At 34.9% G+C, this 13,034-nt stretch overlaps 1 protein-coding gene across 2 annotated transcripts in view; it reads right to left on the bottom strand.

Moving 5' to 3' along the window:
• LOC106867321 (rap guanine nucleotide exchange factor 4) overlaps window positions 1–13,034 on the bottom strand; it is a 481,528-nt gene that overhangs the window by 63,333 nt on the left and 405,161 nt on the right. The window contains exons 5-6 of one of the 2 annotated variants that reach the window (XM_052967311.1): window positions 9,232–9,292; window positions 7,705–7,817 (exon numbers count right to left, since the gene is read on the bottom strand). In XM_052967311.1, coding sequence (XP_052823271.1) covers window positions 7,786–7,817; window positions 9,232–9,292 — 93 coding nt within the window. In that variant the 3' untranslated portion in view covers window positions 7,705–7,785. Of the gene's footprint in view, window positions 1–7,704; window positions 7,818–9,231; window positions 9,293–13,034 lie in introns of those variants that run through there. The other variant, XM_052967309.1, reaches the window with a different exon arrangement.

The raw sequence follows: 13,034 nt of genomic DNA, 5'->3' as shown, positions 1-13,034 counted from the left end.
TATATATATATATATATATATCCCCATATCTATATATATCTCTCTCCATATCTATCTATCTATCTATCTATCTATCTATCTATCTATCATTATGTAAGCCTTTTCAATTAACACCCAAACAACTCATATTCATGCATATTTAACTCCAGCTTGTTGTGTCTCTACACAATGGCAGTCCTGTATTTCTGACAAATCTGTTTTAGCACTCTCTAAATATTATTATTCATATAAGCCCAAGAAGACAAGTTGGCAGAATAGTTAGAGTGACAGAAAAAAATCTTTGTGGTATCTTCATCTGGCGTTTTCTTTTCTGAGTTCAAATCCCATGGAGATCAACTATGCCTTTAATCTTTCTAAGGTCAATAAAATAAGATACCAGTCAAGTACAGGAGTTGATGGCATCGACTAACATCCTTCCTTTAAAACAGCTGGCCAGGTACCTAAATTAGAAATATTCATATGAAAATCATATAGAAAATATGTTTATATTCATTTGAGCCAAGCTATATATCTGAATTAGTACATACAAAGTAACATATGCAGTGTTGTGTGTGTATTTTCATTTGTGTATTTGTAAATGTGTCTACATATTTGTGTACATGTATATGTATGGGAAGTGTGCTTATATATGAAGCAATTAGTGTGTATAAATATATATATGTGTGCACATAGTTACTTTTGTGTGTGTGTGTGTGTGTGTGTGTGTGTGTTTAGATATGTATACACAAGTGATGTTTTGGCAGACTTTTGACAAATCAATTACAGCCCATTCCGTTACTGCAGCACAAACAACCTGCTGTAAATACATTGTTAAAAATACATAACAATGCACTGAGTACTCTTTATAACAAGTATTTCAGCGCATTGCCTGCAGGAGTTTACCAAGCCAATGTACCTTACATACATAGACATTGCACTTTAACACTAGCAGTACATGAGATTATGTGGTTTCAGGACATGCTAGAAACAGCAGCGAAATCTCTCTCAACATACACTTTACTGTTCTTCAAAAGAGGATATAGCAGATAACATAAGATAGTTCTTGATATGCTAAGTTTGAACTAAAGACAGGATGGTCCAAGCAAGAATGTCTTTGTTATAGATCTGCTGGGTAAACAATAACAAGCCGTCTTGTGGTTAAATAATAACTTGTGATTAAACAATAACAGGCAGTCTTTACATGATCAATCGAATTGCTAGAAATAGCAGCTAAATCTCTCTCAAAATTCTCTCTAAAAAACAGATTCACTGAATAAGTTTTAGGACACTAGATACATTGTGTCTGATTAAAAGCTGGAATGGTCATGGTTGGAAATTCTTTGATTATAGGTCTGTTGGATTCAGGTTGAACTGGTAAGAGGCTCTTTCTGCTGCCTTTCATCCTGCAGCTACATTTTGCTCTTTTTCTCTTATTCCAATGGCTTTAAGCATTCTCCATACTAACTGGACAACTTTGACTGGGAACAGTCATGACTGCCATCCTTTCTTGCTGCAATTCTGCAAAAGGTTCTGGTATTTGGCATGCTTCCATTCAAAGATTTGATCACACCCTTCTTCCCACAGGAAGACCCTATATGGTTGTTCAACCTGCCAGAAATAGCAGCCAAATTTCTCTTTATATACATCACGCTGTCTCATGAAAGAAAAGAGCATCATAATGTTTGTCCTGCAACAAATAACAGCTAAATTTCCTTTAAATCACTGCCTACCATCTTGGAAACAGCACGCTGGATATTGTGTTGCTGAGTTCCCTGCACAGAGAGCAAAAGATGGCTTGGTCTCTGATACACTTCTTTTAATTCTGCTGGATCAATGTTGATCTAAAGCCAAGAAACAACGACAACAAAAGGACGCATAGGCTAATGGGGCCCTGGATATTCTATGCCTGAAAATAAGATGGGATGGTCACAGTAAGAATGTCTTTGATCATAGGTTCACTGGATCAGAGCTGACCCAGGATTAAACAACAACAGCAACTTCAACAACTTTTATAATGGTTCCTGATTTAGGCACAAGGTCAATAATTCTGAGATGAGGATATCAAGTGATACCACTGGTTCTAAAACTTGACTAGTATTTTATCTTATTAACCCCAAAAGGAAGAAAAGCAAAGTTGACTGTGGCAGGATTTGAACTCAAAGAAAATATCACAAAACACTTTTTCCAGTGTTTGAACATTCCTGCCAACTCACTGCCTGTGATTATTTGCATCTGTCTTGAAACAATGCTGCCATTATTGAATTTGGCATGAGAGTCCAGATGTATCCCTGAATAATGTATCAACAGAAAACCCCAAGTTTTCTGAGGTAAAATAGGAAGGAGTCAAGAAAAGTGATGGAGATAGACTAAGAGCTGTAACATAGTGATAACAGGAGAAAAATAAAACCCAGATAATTGAATAAGTGTGTTAGAGGAAAGTACAAAAGCATTCTAAAGTACATTATGATTTTGTAGCATCTCAGTGCTGGTGTCACATAAAAAGCACCCAGCCCAATTTTTTAAAGTGGTTGGCATTAGAAAAAGCATCCAGTCATAAAACCATGTCAAAACAGACCTTGCCAGAGCTGGTGCCAGGTGAAAAGCACCCAGACCAATCTGTAAAGTGGTTGATATTAGAAAGAACATCCAGCCATAAAAACCATGCCAAAACCGACAGCAGAGTTTGGTGCAATGACCTGGCTCGCCAGCTCTTGTCAAGCCGTCCAACCCATGCCAGCATAGAAAATAGATATTAAATGATAATGATGATGATGAAACTATTTCTCTCTCTCTTTCCATTTCTGTCTGTCTGTCTCTCTCTCTCTCTCTCTCTCTCTCTCTGAAACCTCTTTTCTCTCTCTTTCCATTTCTGTCTGTCTGTCTCTCTCTCTCTCTCTCTCTCTCTGAAACCTCTTTTCTCTCTCTGTCTCTCCTTCTCTTCAAATCTTTTCCTCTCTCTTCACCTCACTTTCTCCTCTTTCTCTGTCTGTCTGTCTATCTATCTTTCTATCATTTTGTCTGTCTGTCTATCTATCTATCTATCCACCTCATTCTCTCTCTCTCTTTAAATCTCCTTTCTTGTTCTCTTTCTCTCTCTCTTCTCTCTCTCTCACTCTCTCTTTCAAACTCACATACATGATCTTTCTCACTCATCTCTCACAAAAACAATGTGTGTGTGTGTGGGTGTGTGTGTGTGTGTGTGTGTGTGTATGTCTGTGTACATTCACAAACACACATTTCTCATGCATATGCTCAACTGGATACTCATTAATTGCTACTTATTCAAAACAAAATACTAACTCATTTAAAAAAACTATTCAGGTTGAAATAATAATGAACATTTGGTGAAAGTGTGGCTTCTAAAAATTAATATTCTGACATTAAATAAATAAATAAAACAGGTATAAAATACAAGCTAGAGACAGTAAAAACAGTGTCTGAGCCAAAGAAAAGAAAGAGAATGAAGGAGACGGATAGAGGGGAAAAGAAATATGAATGAAGGATAGAAAGGAAATACAAGGAAAACGTATGAAAAAGGGAGGGAAATGCCAAAGATAGAAAGATAAGAAGAAAGAAAGAAAAACTAAAAGAAAGAACAAAAGAGGAACTAATGAGGAATATGATAGCTTAATTGTATCTTAGTAGGTTGTAAGTGATGTACCATCAAGAGAAAATGTATTTAAGGGAGAAGAAAAAGTGTGAGACATGATTATAATAAAAGAAATAAAATTGAATGGAGAATGAAAGAGTGTCTACAAAGGAGAAATGTGAGACACACGAACACCACTATACTCTTCTATTTTATATGTTGCTTATGAGTTTTGAATTACTACTTCTTTAAGTCAGGAAATTAAAATGAACAATTTAACATTGTCTCAAAAGTTTTTCATATCATAGAAGCTTGAAAATAATTCAACTTCAGAGCAGTATCTGCATTAAAATCAAAAATATAGGCAAATATAATTAAATAAGAAAAAAATACTATAGAAAAACCTGTGACATCGTTTGAGTTTTATAAAAAGGAAAAGTAAAGAAACTGTTTGATATCTTTGGCATACAGGCATCATTAGAGACCACTGCTAGAAAACAATATTTTTCAGATATTTTTCTTATCTTTAACCCCACATATCTTAAAACTGAACAAGTCTTGTCTAGTCATAGTAGGATTTCCTACTTAAGTTACTCATGCAGGCATAGCTGTGTGGTAAGAATTTTCCTTCCTGACTACACATGGTTGTGGGTTCATCCCACTTTGTGGCATCTTGGGCAAGTGTCTTCTACTATAGCCTTGTGTTGACCAAAGCCTTCTAAGTGGATTTGGTAGACAGAAACTGAAAAAGCCTGCTATGTGAATGTGTGTGTATGTTTGTCTTCTGCCACTGCTTGACAACCAGTGTTGGTGTGTTCACGTTCCTGTAACTTAGCTATTCATTTCTAAGATAGCATAGTGTAATTTGAGAGAAATATGGTTACTATTCATTTATAAGGATAGTAAGGTGTGATTTGAGAGAAATTTAGACAATTATGATAGACAATTATACTAGACATATGTCATACATGTATGTTGTTAACCATCATCATCATCCACTTCTCCATGCTGGCATAGGTCAGATGGAATGTTTTTGAGGCAGGTTTTCTATAGCCAGATGCCCTTTTTGTTGCCAGCCTTCACTGTTTCCAAGCAAGGTAATATTTTCCTATGACCAGGCATGGAAAACTGGAAATAAACAACATTGCTTGTATGATGGTGATGTTCACTTATGGTCATCATGTGATGTCAAGACAAGGGTGCAAACACACGCACACACAATGGGCTTCTTTCCATCTACAAATCCACCCACAAAAATTTGGTCGATTTGGGACTATAATACAAGACACTTGTCCAATGTGCTGTGCAGTGGGACTGAACCTGAGACCACATTGCATGGGACCTAGGACAAGTGTCTTCAATGAGGCTTTTTTTTTTTTAAATAATTTTTTGTTATTTAAGTAGAGGATGAAGAACTGTGCTCAAGGTCCTTATCAGGGCCTCTGAAATTGGTGGTGGAAACAGAAGTTATTCTCAAGCCAGAGACCTATACTGAATGCTTACAACACAATGGACTCCATTAAAGGCCCAAAAGGCAAGGTAATAACATTAAACTGCATGACAGATTAAGGCTATGTACAGGTATGGTTTCCCCAATGAGGTTCCCTAAGGATATGATAAAAAGTCACTTGCCCAAAGTCCTGTGCGGTGAGATTAAACTCAAAATCATGTAGCTGTAAAAGATACTTCTTAACCACCCAGCCAATAACTCACTGCTAGTATCAGACATTGACCTTATATTGTGTATTCCAATGCCATATGAATATTTCTAAATAAATTTTTGATGGTCACCATGTTAAATATGATAACAGTACCTTAATTATTGCATTATATATGGTTTGACATGAAATAACTGGTGACATTAATAACATATAATTTCAGTTATGAACACTTATGTGTGCAGGTGCAGCATAAGTGAATAAGGTCCTTGCTTTGTTACTACATGGTCCTGGATCTGATCTCTTCATGCATTACTTTCAACAAGCCTGTTTCTGCAATAGCCTTGAATTGACTAATACCCTGAGAATAAAATTTGCAATAGGGAAATAGACCCCCACCCACTATATATATATAGGAAAATAAAAAATAATAATAATAATAATAAGGCAGAATGCTAAACTGAAAGCATATTTTAATATAGATATGTATAAGGAGGATTAAAAAGGATTTCTAACCGGCTTTTATTGCATGGAAAATTTTCAAGCAGAGGGAAAATGAAAATAATGTCTTTTACAAAAAAATAAAACATATAAAAAATATATAAAAAAATAACCATACCAATACATTATATTGTCTTTGAGCTTTTAAAGTTCAATGGTAATCCATGTAGATAATTGTTAGAAAGATTAGGATGCATGTAATTAAGATTAGTGTTGTGTTTAAAAAAGGCTGAAAGTTTATGTGTTAAACAGGAAGTGTGGTGTCAAAACAGGAAGTGTGGGTAAGGGAAGACAATTCTGTGAGTTTTATACTCTTTTGTTGGAGTTCTGGACTCTTTGTCAACAGGAAGTTTATGTCTGTTCTTAGAGAAACAAGAAGTAAATTTATATGTATTTCACTGGGTAGGCGAGAGAAGACAATATGTTCACCAAGGAGTTTGTATGTTAAGAAGTGTTTGGAATTTCTCTATAAAAAGATTCTCCTTGTTGATTCTTTCTTGTGTAGAGATTCTGTCTTTACATTGATAGAAAGGGAATATAAGGAATTTAGGGTTTTTATTTCTGGCGCAAGAGTCTATGTGGCCACTGACAAAGAGTCCAGAACTCCAACAATAGAGTATAAAACTCACAGAATTGTCTTCCCTTACCCACACTTCCTGTTTAACACATAAACTTTCAGCCTTTTTTAAACGCAACACTAATCTTAATTACATCATAAAGTAAATATAGCTGTATAGAAACCACCAAAACTCTAAGAATGCTTTGGATCAATATAAAATGATGGTAGAAGCTAAAATATGTAGCATCATTAAATGTTTTCTCCAGATGGTGCTGTTAAGTAAGTTATGGCCTGGGTCAATCTTGGTTGAAACTTATCTAAGTATTTAAGTATCTGTTTTAATGAATTTTTATAAAATGTTTCTTTTATTGTTCAGTTTCAACACCTTTGCTCAGACACCACAGATAACATTATCATTCACTGCAGACACCTCCTTCCTATTTCCTGTCTTTGTCTCTTTAAACTTAGATTCACTTCCCCATGATGACAATATTGTTATAATAATTGTAATTTTTAAGAAATGAAGGAAATATAGTTCGTGTATAGCAAGGGAACATGGAGGCATATGGCCTAGTGGTTAGAGCAGCAAACTTGTGGTTGAGGGATTGCGGGTTTGAATCTCAGACCGGGCAATGTGTGTGTTTATGTGTGAAACACCTAAGCTCCATGTGGCTCCAGCAGAAGGTAATGGTGAACTTCTGCTGACTCTTTCGCCACAACTTTCTCTCACTCTTTCCTCCTGCATCTAACAGCTCACCTGCGATGGACCGGCGTCCCATCCAGGTGGGGAACCTTGGAAAACCGGCCCTTATGAGCCAGGCATGGCTTGAGAAGGAACAAACAACAACAGCAACATAGCAAGGGAACGAATCAAAGTATTTTCACATTTCACTATTTAATAACTTTCAATGTTTCTTATAAATGTTTAAAAGTTATTACTATTAAATGATTTCAGTTTTGCTTCTTTTTCATTTTTAATAATTTTATGATTTTTCTTTAAAAGTTTGGAAAGGATGTTTTGGACAATGTAGTACTATATAAAAAAATAAAGACATGATAATTGGTGTATTGCATAAGCAAAGAGAAACTCACCCAGTGAGCAATGCTTTTCTTATTGTTTTCTAAGGAGATTTCAGAAATCAGCTTAAAGAGACAGCTTCAAACATATAAACTAAGTACTCAACTACAAAATATCAAAGACAATGATATGTCTTTTATTTAAATTTTTTATTTATTATTTTTGTTGTTGTTGTTGTTGATATAATTGTAATTGATAAATATTATGTACCATGATCTCTGGATCACAAATGAGGCAACAAAAATAACTAAACATTAAAAAATTTTCTAATGTATTTCAAGAAAAAAAAAACAGCATGAGAAGACCTGCTGCTGTGAAAATAAATAAAATAAAGCCATAATAAAATTCAGTAAAATCTAGATAGTATTTATTACTTCATTGTTAATTATTTATTAATTACGGTGTGAAGATTGCTTTATCATCATGTCAGTTCTCTTGTAACAAGTGTCACAGCTGAAATGACAAAAAAATTATACTAAACTACTAATAATAATTATGATTATAATTTTTCTCGTTACTAATCTCCACTGTAGATATATATGTGTCCTACACATGTTCAAATTGATATTGGCCTAACACTACCTATTCAAAACAATATATTTTCAATTTTAAAATATCTAAAGTGCAATTTCTAACTGCAATTATTTTTCTTTTAACCTCAGCTGTAGAGATGAAACATTTTACTATTTACATCTACACTAAATTCTACACTAAAATCAACACTAAATTTCAACACTAAATCCTTGGACTAGATATACCAGCTGGAGTCAAAGATTAGGACCCTGTATTTATAAAACTAATGGGGTATTTTTATTAATATTTAGCAGAAGCAACAGTGACTCAAGGGTCAAGAGTTAACAGAAGCTACAGAATGACTCAAGGACCTAGAATTTTGTGTGTTGGCACTTATCAAACTAGGTTTGCTAACTATTGATAAAAATATACATATCTTCATATTTTGAGTTTTATTTTCCCTCTTTGCATGACCATACCTAAAGCTAATGGCAGTAACATTCTTATCCATAAGGCTATAAAGACAAGTACAAGTCCAAACCCAACTCATTAATATGTTCATATATATGAATGAGACACCTGATGATGCTCAAAGATCAAACTGTGTCCAACGTAGTATAGATGTGAATATTAACATATTTCATCACTAAAGAGAAAATCAATTAGTTCAGAAAATTATAATCGTAATGAACTAACTCTTCTTGGACATTTAAACATTTAACCCTTTAGCATTTAAAGTTGCCAAATCCAGCCAAAATATTCTTCTTGTTTTATATTCAAACTGGCCTGATCTAGCCTTTCACACCAACCCTACAATGTTAGCCTAAAATATACAGTGACATAATTGAAATCTCAAGGCTACAAGATAACACCTGATCAATTCAAAACAATGTGGATAAAAAAGCATTTGATGAATGTTAAAGGATTAATAAACTAGCATTGGTTTGTATATGCATCTATTAGTCAGTAAGAGGGTTTGCAGAAGTGCTCAGAGGAAAGTAGAAGCTACCATTTATGGCACTTGCTTTCTTCCACCCACCCCATCTGAGCATAAGGAAGAAACAAAATATAATATCATTACCAAATTAAAAAATGTTAACATAATTAACTACTAAGCCATATACTATAATTTCTTAGAAAATCTCCCATTATCTTGAAATGTAGTGAAACAGAAATTTCATAATAACTGGAAATAAAAATAAAGTCAAAGAAGTTAATGTATCTCTCCAAAATGGACTCCTACTAAATGTTCACCAATCCTTCAAATGGTTGCTACCAGCTGCCAAACCTGCAGTGGTTCTTTCTTGCACATTGCATAAAGTACAAATAATATACATGAAGCATTCTAACTTACATCTTTCAGTCTTTAAGGAACTTAATGGTGTTATCACACCTTCCATTAGCTGCTTGTTCCTCTGCAAAAAAAAAAAAAAAAAAAATCATTATTATTATCATCATCATCATTAATAAGTTATAATTGAATTCTAGTTTACACAGTATTCAAGTGTTATGCCTAAACAACTTCAGCTATGGGACAAAATCAAAGACACACTCCAACTCTTTTACATGAAACAATGTAAAAATGAGTTATAAATTTATGCATTCAAATAGAAATAAAATATAATAAAAGAAATTACTACTACTACTACTACTACTACTACTACTATGGTGGCGAGCTGGCAGAATTGTTAGCATGCTGGATTAAATGCTTAACGATATTTCACCTGTTGCTACATTCTGAGTTCAAGTTCTGCCAAGGTTTACTTTGCTTTTCATTCTTCTGGAGTCAATAAATTAAGTACCAGTGAAACACTGGTGAAACATTGAAATTGACTTATTCCTTTCCCCAAAATTGCTGCCCTTGTGGCAAAATTTGAAACCATTATTATTATTATTATTTCTATAAATATTATTATCATTATTATTAAGGCAGCAAGCTGGCAGAATCATTAGCATACCAGATGAAATGCTTAACAATATTTCGCCTATCTTTATGTTATGAGTTCAAATTCCGCCGAGGTCGACTTTGCTTTTAAGCTTGATAAATTAAGTACCAGTAAAACACAGGGGTCAATATAATCGACTAGTCCCCTCCCCCAAATTTCAGGCCTTGTGCTTTCAGTAGAAAGTGTAAACACACCAACAGTAGTGGGGACAAACGCACACAATGGGCTTATTTCAGTTTCTGTCTACTAAATCTACCCGCGAGGCTTTGGTCAACCCAAGGCTATAGTAGAAGACACTTGGTCAAGGTGTCACGCAGTGGAACTGAACCTGGAACCATGTTCTTAGGATTCAAACTTCTTACCACACAACTATGTCTGCCTAAATCATTAATCATTAAAAGAATTTTTCTACTGCTACTTCACCGACTCACTCTACTGTTATCACCTCAACTCCACTGCTCCTCATATTCTTCTAACACTATACTGCACCTTTACCTCCCATACCAGCACTGCCATAAAATACCACTCAAATGGCCAAAATATATTGCCACCACAATTCCACTGTTACTCCGCTGCCAGTCTATTTCCATTTTATTATCATTGTACAAACTTCTGTTAACACCATCATTTTTCACTATCTCTTCACTGCCATCCTTAAACCACTCCAATACCACTCTAGTGCAACACTACATTCTGAAAGACTTAATAATAAGTAACAGATCCAAGATATGACTTTGATTTCTATTACATTCTTGTTGATACTCATTGATGGCATAGATGGACAGACAGACAGAGCGAGAGAGAGGCAGACAGACAGAGAACACTGTGGTTGTTTGCAGCTGTTTGTAGAAATACTACACATCACATTACAAAGATACTGAAATAACCATCTTTTATCTAACTTTCCTCCATTTTGTTAACTAACACTTTCATCCTACAGTTTTTCTTCCAGATATTGAGCTACAAGTTGGCCTTTGATTCTAGATTTTAACATTAACCATTAATCTATAAGACACACCCAGTCCCAAACAGATACAAGGGTAAAAATTTAAAAAATATATATAAAATGACAGAAGTTATCATCAGTTTTTGAGAATTCTGCTGCAGATACAAAATTCAATGTTCCAGAGAGAGGGAAAAATATTGGTAAATATTGAGTAAATAGCAGTAAAAGAAATCATAAAATTAGATTAGCCAATTTTAGAGAAAGGCCAGCTCTTTTCAAATATCTCGGATGAGAAGAGAGAAAGAGACAGTCGATATTTCTTCAAACTATAGAAATCATGTTTTTGTGCTATTCCAACAGAGGAAGTAACATTTTACTGGTAATGTTTTAAATTATATTTCTTTGAAATACTTTCAATACACACACACACACACACACACACACACACACACATTATGTGTACATATGTATATGTCAGTGCACGATAAATATATATACATACATATACATGTGTGTGTAAGTCTGTATGTGAGTATGCAAATAACATATATGTATTTCTACACATATTTGTATTTACACATATATGCATATAATATCTCTAATGATAGGGTGAGCTGTTTTTAGTGAAGAGGGAAATAAACCCAGAAGATCAAATCAAAATTGGCAGCCACCATCACTCTCAACACCTCCAACATCATCAACATTCGAGTTTTACGTCTGTTATTCATTTCCATTCAGCTATTTGTTGTTGTTGCTGTTGTTGTTTTAATTATAATTCCCGTACCCCATTAGTTCAACAGTAAATCATAGATTAAATTTCAAACAAAACCTTATCAGATTTCTTCAAATAATTTAGTAGTTGCTGATTAAATAAGTGGAATTAGAGAGAAGACATTTTGAAAAAGAAATCAAAAAGAATGTAAAGAATTGAAGTGATTGTACAGAGTTAAAGGAAGTCATCTTATATATTTATACATCTGTAAATGATTGATCTTATGCAATAAGCAGTAGATAATTCAAATGGAGTTTTACAATTTGGAAATCAGAGCCAATTGCAGAAAACGAGCTGCAGTTTATAGAATTGAATAAGAATTGGAAGAAATGGGCCAAATTTCATTATTTCCTGTGATTTTTCCCTCTTTTCTCTTTGTGTTGAATATTAGAAGAGAAATCTGGAAATCCTCATTTTCTCTTCTTTTCCAATTTCTTTATTATATTGATGCTGCTGTTGATGGAGGTGGTGGTAGTAGCTGTGGCAATAGCAGTGATGGTGCTTGTGGAGTTGCTGATGATGCTGGTAGTGGTAGTGATGTTGGTGTTGATGCCAGTTAGCTGTGACTAAGCAGATTTATCATCAAATCTATTCCAGCAGTGACCATCCTGTCTTTTTATTTTTTAATACCTCATGGATTGCATTTTCTAATGTAACTTTCCTTTCATAAGAATGTTAGGATGTGAGATGAGGAATAGTTGGTCGCTATTTCAAGAAGGCAAAGCAACTGCATAAAGGCTCACTCATTGCAGGCTGTTGCTGTTCAGTCCCTACAAAACCCTGGTTGTGTAAATTTATGATCAAAGAAATTCCAGTTATGACCATCCCATCACATTCTTATGCACATTGCATCTAAGACCACATTATCCAATGCATGATAATATGAGCAACGTGTACTCCTCTTCCTCTTCCATGGCAGTAACTGAAAATGAGAACTGTTTCAAATCATGATGACCAGTTCAACTCATGCCAGCATGGCAAGTGGACATAAAATGAAGATGATACAGATGTACATCTTTTTGTGTGAATATGCTCTGGTGTGTGTGTGTGTGCATGCACATATATGGAACTTGTGGAAGAAGGAGACCTAGGAAGACAAGGGATGAAGCACTGAAGGACGATCTCAAGACACTGAGTTTTACAAAGGATGTGACAAAGGACTGAAACATCTGGTGCCGAGATACCCATCCACCACATCAGAATTGATACTAGTGCAAGTACCACATGAAAAACACTCATGCTGATGTCATGTTAAAAGCAGTGGTGCTAGTGCCACATAAGTGGAGGCGCAATGGCCCAGTGGTTGGGGCAGTGGACTCGCGGTCATAGGATCGCGGTTTCGATTCCCAGACCGGGCGTTGTGAGTGTTTATTGAGCGAAAACACCTAAAGCTCCACGAGGCTCCGGCAGGGGATGGTGGCAAACCTTGCTGTACTCTTTCACCACAACTTTCTCTCACTCTTACTTCCTGTTTCTGTTGTGCCTGTAATTCA

The sequence above is a fragment of the Octopus bimaculoides genome, chromosome 4 (genome assembly GCF_001194135.2).
Source record: "Octopus bimaculoides isolate UCB-OBI-ISO-001 chromosome 4, ASM119413v2, whole genome shotgun sequence".
In the NCBI taxonomy this organism is placed as follows: Eukaryota; Metazoa; Mollusca; class Cephalopoda; order Octopoda; family Octopodidae; genus Octopus; species Octopus bimaculoides.
The sequence above is the reverse complement of the archived record's forward strand: the minus strand, read 5'-3'. Positions and strand labels throughout refer to the sequence as shown.